Source organism: Engraulis encrasicolus, chromosome 6, assembly GCF_034702125.1.
Source record: "Engraulis encrasicolus isolate BLACKSEA-1 chromosome 6, IST_EnEncr_1.0, whole genome shotgun sequence".
In the NCBI taxonomy this organism is placed as follows: Eukaryota; Metazoa; Chordata; class Actinopteri; order Clupeiformes; family Engraulidae; genus Engraulis; species Engraulis encrasicolus.
Genome location: NC_085862.1, coordinates 48,472,680 through 48,487,679, shown reverse-complemented (window position 1 = coordinate 48,487,679; position 15,000 = coordinate 48,472,680). Strand labels below are relative to the sequence as shown.

The window sequence follows — 15,000 nt, the reverse complement described above, 5'->3', positions numbered from 1 at the left end:
AATATATTAAGAATGATCCCTAGTTTTCTTGCTAGTTATTCTGCATAAGTGAACATTTATCTGGCGTCACATAAAAATGCCATCTTCAGGTATATACCGTTTGAACATAAGCGAAAAAAATAAGTAAAGACCAACGCCACGCTATGAAACTCCTTGAGCAGATCTGTTGTCCCTAGCCACTGATTCCCCCAGTATGTGCTTTATGGGCTGTGTAAGTCGAGACATATATTTATGAAAGATACCAATTACATGGTGCGTTTAATTTAACTGTTCTGTTTTCAATAAGATTTAATAGTTCTTGAAAAGACATTGCTCATCCCTCTTAAAACCTCTGTCAGACCACTTTACTGCTTTTATCTTACCATAAAAAAAGACATTACAAGCATCAATTAATTTTAGCTGTACATATTTCCTGACTCCAAATTTACACTGCTTGAATGGACAGGACAGTTCCAAGTCACGTCTCCCACCTTAGAGCGATGTCTTTTTAAGTCGTGCACATCTGGACCTAACACCATACCTTGGTCTCTTTAACAAAAGGTCTGCCGGTGACAATAGCGCAAGCAGGACTGCTTCCCTTCCTCGTCTCGTTTATTATTGGCTTCTTCATGCAGGTGAGTGGGTGCCGTGCAATTGGAATAGCGTTAGGCCTCATCATTATTTTTTTGTTTGTTTTTTTCTCATGAAAAAATAACATGAACTCATAACATAAACCCTACTGTTTTCCTTTCCGAAGTAATTTGCTTCAGCAATTGTTTGACCATGATGATCTTCATTATGCACTGCAAAAACTACAACTTGACATTGTTCAACTTACTGGAATTTTTGAGCCCCCCAACCATGAAATTGGCAATGCCAACTTTTACTTTCTCAAGCTGAGTTATTTCAACTCAATTTAGTATGTTTTTGATGAAAAGCTGATCTTAAATGAGATGTTGAGTTGATATGGTATAGAAATTGTAGTTGATGCCTAGAATGGATAAAGTCAAGTAATGAAATCGTATACAAAGTGTAGTGGATGCCTAGAATGGATAAGGTCAAGTAATCTACAGTAAGCAATAAAAGTTGGCCTCAACTCAAATTTTCAAGGCAACTTTCTGCACAGAGTTTTTACGTTATAAGTTTCAACTTTCAATTTGAAGTTTTGGAGTACTGATATTACAAAGTTGAATGAACTAACTTTACAAGGTTTTGCCAACTAAGTGTAAACTAAGCTGTGGTAAGTGGGAGTTTCGCAGGGGCGCTTTATTTTAGAATGTAAACATCCAGCATTTTCCCCTGATGTGACGGGCTACAATGTCATTATGAAGCTGTGTTAAAACATGTAAGGCAAAGGTATAATGTGGTTAAACAGGTAATGAGCATACTGTATGATTTGATCTGCTATATTATCTGCATCCATGAAACAGTTCAGGACATCTTCATGAAACAGTTCACAACTTCTCCAAGTCCAAGACCTGCTTCCATTCAATCAGTCAATCCCATTTCAACCAATCACTGCCTGCTCACCTGAGTACTAAGGGCTGTCATACCATGATTGAATTACTGCCTGCACCTGCCACATGTGTGATAACTCATGTCACATGGTTCATTTGCACCAGTATTTAAACCAGGACTCTTGTGCTGTTCTTGTATATCTTTGCTTACAAAAGCTCTCTTGCTTTTGACAGCGTTGACTGGCCGGCTGGCCTGCTGGCTGTTAGGCCTGCTAGCTGTTAGGCCTGCTGGCTGTTAGCAATGTTGGCTGTTAGTAATGCTGGCTGTTAGCAATGTTTGTATGGATTGGCTGCCCCCATAGTGGTAGACAATTGCATTTCTGTCCCATTCACTTGGGGACCCATGATAATGAAAATGTGAAATGGATAACGTCAAGCACTTTGATAGTTGATACAACCTTGTAAGATTAGTTGAATAGATTCTCTAACTTAAATCAGTTAGTTGATGTAACCTTGTAAGGTTTGTTGAACAATCAAACTGTTAGTTGGCAAAACCTTGTAACGTAAATCAACTCAACTTAGTAATAGCAGTGCTCCAAAACCCACATTTATAAGTTGAGACTTATAACTTGAAAACTCAGTGCAGACAGTTGCCTTGAAAATGTGAGTTGAAACCAGCTTTTATTTTTTACGGTGTGGTTATTTCTCAGGTGAAGAAAATCTTTCTCCCTCTCACACTCCCACCGTACAACACATTTCAGCACAAAGTCTAGTGCCCTCGAGTATTATATTACGAATACTTCAGGTAGTAATATTTTAAATTTGTGATATGTATTGGTAATTATCATGATGAATTTCACATTGATGCAACGCCCCTCCGCTTTTTTTTGTTTTTTTTCCCACCCCAAATGAAACAACACTATGAACAGAGCAATAGCCCATGTAATAGATATTGCAGTGATGAAGGGATCATTTTGAATGTTTGCTTTTTGAAGTATTTGGAGGGTGTGGTGTGATCAAAACATCTGTGCACAGCACTTAGCACTTTTAAACATAGAACTGAAGCACTGCTCTACCATTTCAGTACCATGGACAGCGGACCCCATCAGTTTCAGTGTATTTTTAAAGACATTTACCTCAAGCTACTGTATGTACTGCACTGTGAGACTTTTTGTGTAAGCAAGCCTGTAGCTACCGGTAAGCTTTGCACACTGAGGGATTTGTGTGCTTAGTGAAAACATCAGTGTGCTAATACCAGATCTTTTGCCTTTTGGCTGGAACGAAATCACAACAAAATCCATAACCAGCCCAATCCATAACCTGCTGTGGTCAGTACGGTAGACCTGGCTGCAGGAGCAATGTGCCCCAAAAAGATACAATCCAAATAGCTCACAGCCTTGGTAGGCTACAACTCCTTCAGGGGCAAACTTGGTTGAACTTGGTTGTTTTAGTGCTAAACACTTCCTGAGAGATCATTGTAAGAAGAAAATCGATTTTGATTCAACATTAGCATTCAATGGGGTGCTGTGGCGCAAGGCGCTATGCCCCCCACATTCCCATGGGGACCCCGGTTCGAGTCCGTACGGGGTCATTTCCTAATCCTCCCCGATCTCTCTCTCCCACTCACTTCCTGTCAGCATCTCATGATCCTGTCAATAAAGGCATAAAAAGTCCCTAAAAAATATATATTTTTTAAAAACACATTAGCATTCAACATTAGCATACTTAGCAATATAAAACTTGAAGACTTCTATCCATATGATGCTATTAATCAAGTATTTGCAACAAAAGAATCTTTTTGTACAACAAACACTTCAGTAAGTGCAATTATGATACTCTCACATCATGAAGAGCCGTCAACCAGAGTTAGAGCTTTGTCTGTTTACAGTTGCTCTTAAATCAGTTACTCTCTTCAGTTGCTTGGTAATTATTTTGGTAAGCAGATGTGTGGCTGAATACAAGATGAATGGACCAGCATATCCAGTACAAAGGAACACATTCGTCACACTTCTGTGCAACAAGGACAGCACCAGAGCAATACAAGAAGCAGAAAAAAGAAACACCAATATGCTAAGATGTCATGTAGTCTTTTATTTAAGATACATTAACTGACTAACGTTTTGATACAACTTCAATATATTGAATGCAATAATTTGTTCAATTTGATAGCATGTTGCTAACACGTTCCAGAGCAACACAACAAATATGGCCATGTTTGTCCAACCTGTAGTATTGGTATCACAGTTCACGAGAAATAATGTGAGCTGAACTAACCTTTGGGGAAACGGGCAAAATGAGAGTGAAAGTGAAGAAACTAAATGTGGGACCACTGCCGAGAAAAAAAAGAGATAATAAGCTACGTTTCCTTAAATTGGGTGATGATGCCCGCAAGATAGAAATTGCAAAGAAACTGGAGAAGGAGAAGAAGTAGAAAGACAGAGTGAGAGAAAGGCTGGGAGTGCAGCGGCATGAGGAAACAGTAAAGTTTCCATAAAAAGGAAGAAGAAAAGAATAAAGAATAGAGAAGGCAGAAAAATGGGCCTTTCATTTTTCTCTCCCGCTCGTTTTTCCTCCAGCTAACCCTGCAAATGTATGTATTATTAATCCCTTTTGCTTTTATGGCATCTTTTCTTTTGTCCTCCCTGGTCTTCCTCTTAAATTCTGACCCTCTCTCTCTCTCTCTGTCTGCCTCAATGTCACTCTCAGACACACACACTCACACGCACTCATACGCACACACACACACAGTTATTCAGAGAGATAGTCAGACAGACACACTAATTCATACCTAGTCAGTGTCATTTACTGTCAGTGGTGGGCAACCTTGATTCATTCATTAGTTAAAATTCAGTGTCATATATTTCAACTGACTTGGTATTACCTATCAAATACAACTAGTTGAATGGCCCTCACCCCCTGACCTACGTATGGCTGCATCAGAGGCCATTGATAAGGAAGAGATGGTTCATATTCTTCCAGAATCAATATGATGTAAGGTTCTACGCTTCCGTTATTGCCGCCATGCACATGTAGGAGATTAGCAGGGGCTAAGAATGAATGCCATGCACATGTAGGAGATTAGCAGGGGCTAAGAATGAATGGAGTTTAGTGGAAAGTCACACCCATTTAGGAGACTGGACTTGATCCCACTTTGTTGCAGTGGTGACACATGGTATGCTTTGTCTTGGTTACCATCATGGAAATCTTCGCTACTTTTTAAAAAGTCAATTAGGGCAGTCACCTGGTTGACTTGGACATGTAAAACTAGGTCATTTGAAATATATGGTGCTGTATTTTGACTAATGAATCCAGGTTGTCTTTCACTGTTTATCGTATACGCTAGCTGATGCACTACCCTGTGTCTATGTTTTACGAATGACCACTGTCTACATGTATTCCTCTGTGCACTACATGGAAGAATAGCCTGCTCATTTTAGTGCAGAGTGTAATCATGGCAGCAGTGTGACCGATTGTGCAGTCCACTTGACCTTTTTCATATGCAAGCATATTTGACCTAAATATTTAAAACAAATGCTGCCTACAGCCTTTAGTGAAGGTGTTTGCATGTTAAGTTGTATGCTAAATACAACTAAATATAAAGGACACACTTGTCCTTCTTTTGGAATTCCTGGTACGAAAATACCCCCAGAGAAAACAATATACCCACACGGAATACATTCACTGGCCACTTAATTACTGTAGGTACACCTGGCTAGTAGTGGCTTGGACTTGGGCTTGGACCCCTTTTTCCCTGGCCAGACTTGATTGAGCTGACAATAAGGCAACAGTGAAAGCATTTTCGCTCACCACTCGCTGTTTATTTTGTCTTTTTCGCACCATTATCTGCAAACCCTAGAACACATCACGTTTAAAGTAACTGGCATACACTGACTTCCCCATTCTGATGCTCAGTTTAATCTACGGGCAGGTGTGCCTAATAAAGTGGCCGATGAGTGTGTGTGTGTGTGTATATATATATGTAGTATATGTACCTATACACACAACTTGCATGCCATTGCAAGTTTCATTAAATCTCACTTAAGAAATTGGCCACTTTTTTTGTATGGGCCATGTGGGTAAGCAGCACTCATACACATTCCATCTCAGGGGTGTCATCAGGGGGGTAAAGTGGGACTGAGTCACCAGGGCCCCATGTATATAGGCGAATCTTTTGAACACGCTGTGCGCAAAGCTGCGCATGTGCCAAAAATGCTGGGTGGCAAAAAGAGCTGAGATAACAGCATACGGTACTCTATTCTGGTACAATGCGAAATCCCTAGCATGAAACCTCACATCTTGGCAGAAACTTAGCTAGAAATATCACATGACTTGTTATTGTTATACAACATAGGATATTGGTTATGTTGGGTTATGGTCTCAATTTATTTAACTAATTGAAGATTTGGCCAGGTATGGAATGTGCTTAAAACAGTGTGTCACTGAATGTCTTTATCCAGATGTTCAGACGAGACAGCATTAACTGAAAAAAAAAAACAGTTTTGTTTCTGAAAGTTAGCTGTGTAGTTGGTCACATAAATACACAGTATAATTGTTGTGCATGTCACAAACACACCCAGATAAGCCTTGTGACTCATTAAAGAACTGTGCAATGAAATCTAGTTCCACACAACACCTGGGATAAGGCTATCATTATCTACCGTCACCAGCTGCAAGCCCAAACATTGGAATTTGCTAAGCTAATTTTCATTTTGTTATATACAGTGCCCTCCATACTTATTGGCACCCCTGGTTGAGATGTGTTAAAAGCCTTAAAATAAATTCAGTGTTTATTGCAGAAGAATACTGTCACACTGAAAATTGTAGGAAAATGTAGCCTTCAACTCAAATGAATTGTAAGAAAATAAAAAAATCCCTGACTAAAAAATAATTATTTTTCATTAAATCACCTGTTCCACAATTATTGGCACCCTTAACAATTCCCAGGAAATAAATATAATTGAAGCATTTCTGTCATTTCTACAGTAGTTTACAAAGTTTACCAGAGTATGTAGGAACATTTAATTAGTAATTCATCACTTCCTGTTTCCCTGGGGTATAAATATGACGTGACACCGAGGCCATTTCTCTTATCCACTCTTAAACATGGGAAAGACAAAGGAACACAGCATACAAGTGAGGCAGATGTGCGTCGACCTTCACAGGTCAGGCAGAGGCTACAAGAAGATTGCCACTCAACTGCAGCTGCCCATATCCACTGTGAGAGGAATAATTAAGAAGTTCAAAACAACTGGAACAGTGGTAAACAAGCCTGGACGAGGACCCAAGTTTATTTTGCCACCACGCACAGTGAGGAGGATGGTAAGAGAAATCAAAAGATCTCCAAAGCTCACTGTTACAGAATTACAACAAATGGTAGCATCCTGGGTCACAAAGTCTCCAAATCAACCATCAGGCGCTGTCTACACGCCAACAAGCTGTTTGGGAGGCATGCACGGAGAAAACCTTTCCTCACTCACAATCATAAACGCAAGCGTCTGGAGTTCGCCAAGCGGTATTGGGGCTTCAACTGGGACCGTGTGCTTTGGTCAGATGAGACCAAGATTGAGCTTTTTGGCAACAAACACTCTAAGTGGATCTGGCGTACCACGAAAGATGCGCATGCTGAAAAGCACCTCATACCCACTGTGAAGTATGGGGGTGGGTCAGTGATGCTGTGGGGCTGTTTCGCTTCCAAAGGCCCTGGGAACCTTGTTAGGGTGCATGGCATCATGAATGCTTTGAAATACCAGGACATTTTAAATCAAAATCTGTTGCCCTCTGCCCGAAAGCTGAAGCTGGGTCGTCACTGGGTCTTTCAGCAAGACAATGACCCTAAACATATGGCCAAATCTACACAGAAATGGTTCACCAGACACAAAATCAAGCTCCTCCCATGGCCATCTCAGTCCCCTGACCTCAACCCCATTGAGAACCTGTGGGGTGAGCTGAAGAGGAGAGTACAGAGGAGAGGACCCAGGTCTCTGGATGATTAAGAGAGATTCTGCAAAGAGGAATGGCTGAAGATCCCTCTTTCTGTCTTTTCCCATCTTGTGAAACATAGGAGCAGATTAGGTGCTGTTTTGTTGGCAAAAGGGGGTTGTACAAAATATTAACACCAGGGGTGCTAATAATTGTGACACACATTATTTGATGTCAAATAATTATTTCTTTATGTGGGATTTTTTCCCCACTGAATAAATGCACTTGTATTGAAGGTTGGATTTTTCTCTTTTTTTCCATTAAGGTCCCATATTATTTAGAAAAAAAATAAAATAATTGGAAGCTAAAAAACACATCTCAACCAGGGGTGCCAATAATTATGGAGGGCACTGTAGCTGTTTGCATACTGATGGCACACCAAAATGTGATAAGTTGCAATATCAGTTGACAAATGAAGGGAAAATGAAGACAAATGAAGGGAAAACGTGCAGAGCCCAATTCATAGCTCTGGGAAACTAGCTATTTTGTTAGCTTTCTAGCTAACGTCAAGATCAGATTCCAGTGTATTCCACTTGTATACAAATAAAAGCGAGCTGTTACACCAAACAGATGAACACTACTCTAGGTTGCCTAAAACTATTGTGAATAACGGTCTTTACTTTGTAGTGTTGACGTGATGTAGGGCTACCGTGAGTGTGTATGCAACTCGGAGCCAGCTAGGTTTCTGGTGGCTACGAGTCTTTCACACGATATTTTAGACGTTTTAAAAATAGGATGGAGATAATAATTATACCGGGTGTGATATGGAACTAGATTTCATTGCAGAGCTCTTTAATAAGTCATGAGGCTTACCTTCTGGATGTGTTTGTAGTCTTTTCACAACACAAGGCGAAGCGACCAAGCTCTTTCTTGCCACACGGAAGAATGAGAAATGTAAACAGTGTCGTCACGCACAGATTCCCGTATTGGGGGCCCACGCACAATCTGATTTATGTAGATAAATGGCTGGTTGGGGGTCCATTGGAGCTGATTGTACATAGGGCCCACAATTTGCTACTACATCCCTGTTCCATCTATTGTGTTTATGTTTCAGTATATGGAATGTGTGTGTACGTACTGTATGTCTGCCTTGTATATGAGGAAAATGTGGAATGGGTCACTTTTATAGTATATGCCATTTAAGAATTGTTTTTTTTCCTCTTCTATACAGGCTCTGCTGATATACCTGTTTGTGGACCTGCTTCAGCGATGCAGGGCTAGCCAGATGGAAACATTAAAGGTTGGGGTCCTCCACATCTCAAAAAGAAACCATTTTAAATCCAACACCTAAGCACACACCACCAACTCAAACCAAGGGGACTGAGCACACACACACACACACACACACACACACACAAAGCACACACACACACACACACACACACACACACACACACACACACACACACACACACACACACACACACACACACACACACACACACACACACACACACACACACACACACACACACAAAACACACACACACACACCACACACATACACACACACACACACAGACACAGACACACACACACACAGTCTCTAATGGCGTGTTATTCCCTTTCACAGACCGCCGAGACGGAGCGGATCCTAATGGAGGATGTCAGTCTGCAGGATCCCTCTGCGGTGGGGCCAGAAGAGATGGAGGAAGACGGGGAGGGAGAGGAGGCAGGTATGTACTTGTATGCTGTGCTTTTGTTTCCTCCCATGATTTCCCATCAGCCTCCCCTGGCTGGAGAAGTACAAAGTGATTTGTGTGAGTGACATTTTCTGGATTCAGGTATTGTTTATAGCCATACAGTACAGTGTGGGGGTGACAAAAGACTGGGATTGCTCAGCAGGACTTCATTGCATACAATACCATGCCACGGTGTCTTTCATCGATTTACTGGTCTGGGTGGGTAACCAACACCAGTGTCCTGTGAGAGATGTCAAAATTCTGAGATAATGCAGACAATTCATGCATTTTATTTTATGTAATAAATGGAATGCTAGCTTTATAAATGGCTAGAATCTATGCACATGGATGCTCTCTCTCTCTCTCTCTCTCTCTCTCTCTCTCTCTCTCTCTCTCTCTCTCTCTCTCTCTCTCTCTCTCTCTCTCTCTCTCTCTCTCTCTCTCTCTCTCTGCTCCAGTCAGATGTAAATTGTATTTTCAAGACTACCAAGCACTAGTACTAGCTTTGCATTTGATCATTCTGAGCAGCACTAAAATAGTTGTGTTCTTGAAATTCAAGCAATACAGGTTGGGAGAGGAACTGTCATTGTCTGTCATAGTATTTGGGGTATTGTAATACTGTTGTATCTCACCAACACCCAGCCATTGGAGCATTAATACAGCATATTGCTACTTATTGCAATGGACTTCAGGCCTGGCGTTTTAAAATCATTCATTCAGCACACAGCACTCACATTCACAGCACTTTTGAAACTCTTTTATTTACCAGATTATGAAATGTGCAACGAATGTGCACCCCGTGTGACATTGCTTTCTAAATATTGTTTTAAAAATGGTAGTTTAGGAGGAAGCCTGTGGAGTGATTGACAGCGGTCTTACTCTCTGCTTCTCGGGATATTTACTCCCTCCCGCTCTTTCACCTATGTATGCGTGAAGCCTTCTCGATTTGTTCCACTTCCTCAACTTACTCCTTCATTTCACTAGCGGTCCCACGCTACTATCCACCTGTACACATAGGGGGCACGAGAGAATCTCATCCAATTCTGCTTAAAGCATCCTGACCAAGGCCAGCCATATTTGCCAAATATGCTTTAGAGTACAGCAAGCACTCAAGAGTGAACTAGTGAACAGGATTTATTGTCAACTGGGATACAGTACATGAGTAAGAGATGCTTTCTACATGACCAAGCAGAAAAGGGGCGCACCTTGCATCAAAACTGTATTTTTTCTTTTTCTGCGTACAGACGTGTTTCTGCGTTTGCCTTCCTCAGTGTGCAACCTCGTTTTGCACACTGTTTTGATGCAAGGTGCGCCCCTTTTCCATTTCCGCTTTAAGCGTTTTATTTGGGCCAGCACCCTCAAAAATAAATCAAGAAACCCTGAGTGAAGCCTGATACCTGCCCTAATCGCCTTCTACATGACACATTAAATGTCCTGAGGAAAAAAAAACAGAATCAGCTACTGTAGTATGTAGTAGTATGTGGGACTTAGATATTCTCAACCAAGCATAAGTATACAGGCCCTCTCTAGCCATTGCCATCAGACATTTAGAAATGCCTTTATGCATCAGGTTATACTGTTTGTACTATGGTGAGTGAAGGATGGTGAATTGCATTGTCTGTCAAACAATACTCACTGCTCCCATCAGGGCTGGATTGGTCATCTGGCATATAGGGTGTCTTCCCAGTGGGCTGACAGTCCTCAGGGCCAATGCTGTTGTTTTTGTTTGTTTGTTTGTTTTTGCTTTGGCCCTCAATGTAGATATGGCGGCCCATTGGTCTATCTTTCCATAATATAGCTAATCATATCATAGAATAGCAGGGAGCGGTGTGAGGGGCTGGTCCAGGCCAAAAATGCCCGGGTGTTTTTCAGTCCAGGACCAGCCCTAACCCCCATTGAGTGGACATCTGGCATATATGGGCTGAGGTTTGTTCCTTTCCTGCCTCAGGCAGCTTATCTTGTCAGTATGTTAATTCCCATATTGTCCTGTCCTCATTTAAATGTGATGCTAGCACGATTAAACTGGCGTATAGGCAAAGCTGTTTGTCACAGGTCTCAGCTCACAGCTCTCTCTGCTTTGGCTACTTAGTACAAGCCTAATGATGTCTCACACTGTAATTATAACTGTGTGTAAAATTGTGCACACAATTACTGTAGATGTGTAAAATTTGGAATATTCCACAACTGTTTCTTAGACTGTTCTTATGGACTCTTCAAGCTGAACTTTCAATGAGTGCTGATACCATTTACAGGAGTGGACAAAAAATATTTGCTGGGAGCAGGGTTGGGTTTTTCAAATCCCTGTAACAAGATCTTGCAGAACTATAATAGTCGCTGGGTGCCATTTTCTGGAAGAGAATAGATAACGCAGTAGCATCAGGTGAACAATTTAGCAGACTCATAATAAAAAAAAGGTTGCCTAAGTGTTCACACAGCTGCTTTTTTTCACATTCTTGTCTTCAGACATTAGTAATTGCTGATATCTGTACATCACATGTGTTGAAACAGTAATAGAACGCACAGTACTAATCCCTTATCATGTCTTCATTATTGTTATTGTCTGTATTGCTGTAGATCGACTGTACAAAGATGATGAACTAATTTTAATTGGAACGTTCAAATTAACTCTAATAAACAGTAAATGATAAAGAAAAATGTTATTCTGAAACGTCTTGATTATCTGCTGGTTTATAGACTTCTGACTCTTGAATTAGCTCTGTGTCATTAGCTGCGGTAATTTAACAGGAACATTAACAGTTGCTTGGTTTGTTGATGTGAGGACAGATTTAGAATTTTGCCAAGTTGTACGCGCGCTCCATAAAGTGGATGGTGGACACAAGTCATTAGCAGACCACCCTAGGAGTCTTTCGCTATGCCGCCCTGCATGGCTTTTTTTATTGTGGATACAGTTAATTGCAGTTGAAAGACAATTTCAAAACACTAAATGGCAATAACAATGTATACAGTCGTTATTCAAAGCGCTGTTGTCTTTAATTAGAAATTCACAGACTTTTTTTTCCTGGGAACAATTTGTTTCATTTGCTTTTTATTATTAGCTTCTCCTCACCCTGCCTAGTGCTAGGGAGAATCTAATAGAAAAGATAATTTATGCCTGGAAAAGAAAAAAAAACATTTGTTTTTTTAATTATTATTATTATTTGTCTTCATACTTGCTCTTCTACCCGCTGTTTCAATAGTTACCAATTAAAAGATGGCACCCTGTGCAAGCAGTTGAGTGTTATTGGACTGGCAAACAGATGGTGAGTGTGTGTGTTATGGGGTACCACCATGGGGATGTTGCCGTGGGAATAGGAAGGCTGAAGCACTGCTAGATTCCACTGGTATCAGCGCTAACTAAGCAGTGTTGTACTCTACCTGCTCGCACCGACACTAGGCAGGCATTAACTATTTCTGACGGGAGATGGAGGGGATAGTCCAGGGTTGGACTAGGGGAGAAATAGGGCCCGGGCACTTTTGGCTTAAAGGGTTTCCCCTCATAATAAGTGGCTGCAGAACTGGCTCACCAGTGGGCAATGCACCCTCGTGGGCCTCTATTTTCAGATTATTATTATTTTTTAAACATTTCTGGAAATAGGGGCCCATGAGGGTGCAGGGCCCACCAGGAAATGCCTGTTATGCCAGATGGCCAGTCCAGTCCTGGGATAGTCCTCTAATGAAGATGAATGCAGTGGGGTGAGAAGGGGGGGCTGGCCTGGAGAAGAGAAGGAGCCAAACAAATACCATTGTGAGGAGAAAAAGGGAGAGGAGAAAGCTGCTTATTGTTTATGAGAGCTGATTAGAATCTTTTTGTTGCCCTCATACAGTACAACAACAAAGAAAGCCATCATGACCCAAGGGCTGTTTCTTACACACACAAAAAGAAGAAGGAAGAAAGTGAATGGTTGTTCTTACAGAGAGGCCTTGGACTTAAACTGCATTTGAAAACAGACAGTACTAAATATATTCATTTTTTTTGTTTTGTTTTTTTGTTGAAAAAAGTTACTGTGTAGATATTGATAAAATTGTTCATTGTCTATTGAATGAAGTGTATTGATTAGCCAATTTCAAATTCCTATAATATCCAACCTTTTTTTCCATAATGAACAAATTGTTAAAGAGGGTTAAAGAGCTAATAAGGCATCTTGTCTGTAAAGCTTGTGCTTAGTCGTGTAGTTACTGTACGTAGTTTGTCAGTGGTGTCCACTTGCCATGTATGATTCCCTTAATGAGACACACGCATGCAGGTCACGTACTGTACACATGTGCAGAATATATACATTACATTCATACATCCGCACATACTGTACACTCTGTGCCTGAACAAGTTTCCTTTTGACAACTATGTTCATCTGGTAACTTTGTCTTCTCACCTTTTGTTGTTGTTTCTTGTTGTTGCAATTGACTTTAAGGAAAGTCTAATAAAAAGCAAGACAAATTTCATTGAGAGTTTGTAAGCATCAAAGGTGCTTTCAACTGTTCAATTAGTGCTTGCCACAAAAAGAAAAGGAACTCATACAGACAAATATACTGTATGACGAAGGAACGGAGTAGCTGAAAGCAATAGGAACTTAACTGTCAGCACTACCCAAGTTTTATACCGCCTGGGGTATGCCCTCACCCCGACTCTGAACTAGGACTATTATTAAAGTGTCTCTTCTAAAAGGAATGTATAAATAAGCGGAACTATATAAATGTGTGGAAATCAGTGAAACACAGCAGTTATTCTGGGTTAAGGCAGTCCCAGCATAAAGAATCCCCTCTTACCAATGCGGTAAGAGTAAAGTTCATGTTTATTTGACTAGGTAAGCGGCACCATTCACATGGTTGTTCTTTACACAGTCACACAGTAGATAATGCAATGCTGGAAACAAAATTGGGCTCAAATATCCACCCAAAAATATGCATGGATGTTTGTGATGGGACTCCATTTTTGTTTACTGTTTATTTTTTGTTTTTGCAAATCAGCATATTTAAATAGTGTGGAAAAATATGCTTTTCAAATTGCATGGTGCTTAGCATATCCTTCGACTTTGCCTAATGAATAACTTCAAGCATGAGGGAGTTCTTGGCAATCCATCCAGGAGAATCATTTCTGAAAGATAAGCATTTTTTGGACATGCATGTGTGACTGCACCAAATGAACACACCAGTGCACACTTTTCCTCAGATGGTTGGCGCACGCTTTTATCGCTTACACTTTGGTTTTTTTCCCCCACAGTGTGTGCACTCTATGTTTAAGCAATTAGATTGAATGGGTAGGGAAACTGATGTTAGATAGGTGACTGCATTGCTTATTCCATATCTGAGTAAGCTGCTTGGGTGTTGTTGATTAGTGTTCTTTGTTCTGACGCTTGACTGGCGAATTGCAGGTTTGCGTGACAGACCTCAGTGTAATGGAAATTGTTGTTGTTTCAAAAGGCATGAGGCAATTGACCGTCCCCTCCGCTTTCTTGATGATCTTTTTGTGTCTGGGCTGTCACACGGCTGTCAGGTGCTTATTGTTGAATTATACCTCGTGTCGTGTGTGTGTGGGAAGAAAGGGAGGAGAGGAAGCGGAAAAAAGAAAAGGGAAAACAAATCTGTGTGTGTGGCAGCTGTGAGAATCTCCGAGGGTGTCTGAGGCATCTCGCTCCTGAAAGAGTCTCCATTTAACACACCATCAAGGTGCCTTTCATGCCACCCAGCGCGTTATGCCCATAAAACGCTTGAAATTGATCACCTATCACTGTTAATGCACTTTTAAATAAAACCCCCAATGCTAAAGCGTTGGGTTTATTACTGTCACTCCTATGTAGCATGAAGGCACTGTTTTTCGGTGGGTTAGATACAGCATAATTTATACGCCAGGTTGACAGTGTCATCAGATAGGGTGTTAGCAATGCCCTGATATTCTATGATTCAAT

At 40.9% G+C, this 15,000-nt stretch overlaps 1 protein-coding gene across 1 annotated transcript in view; it reads left to right on the top strand.

Annotated features, from left to right (window-relative positions):
• Positions 1 to 15,000, top strand: part of si:ch211-51h4.2 (uncharacterized) — a 150,371-nt gene that overhangs the window by 6,222 nt on the left and 129,149 nt on the right. The window contains exons 3-5 of the mRNA XM_063202089.1: positions 541 to 614; positions 8,587 to 8,655; positions 8,989 to 9,091. Coding sequence (XP_063058159.1) covers positions 541 to 614; positions 8,587 to 8,655; positions 8,989 to 9,091 — 246 coding nt within the window. The remainder of the gene's footprint in view (positions 1 to 540; positions 615 to 8,586; positions 8,656 to 8,988; positions 9,092 to 15,000) is intronic.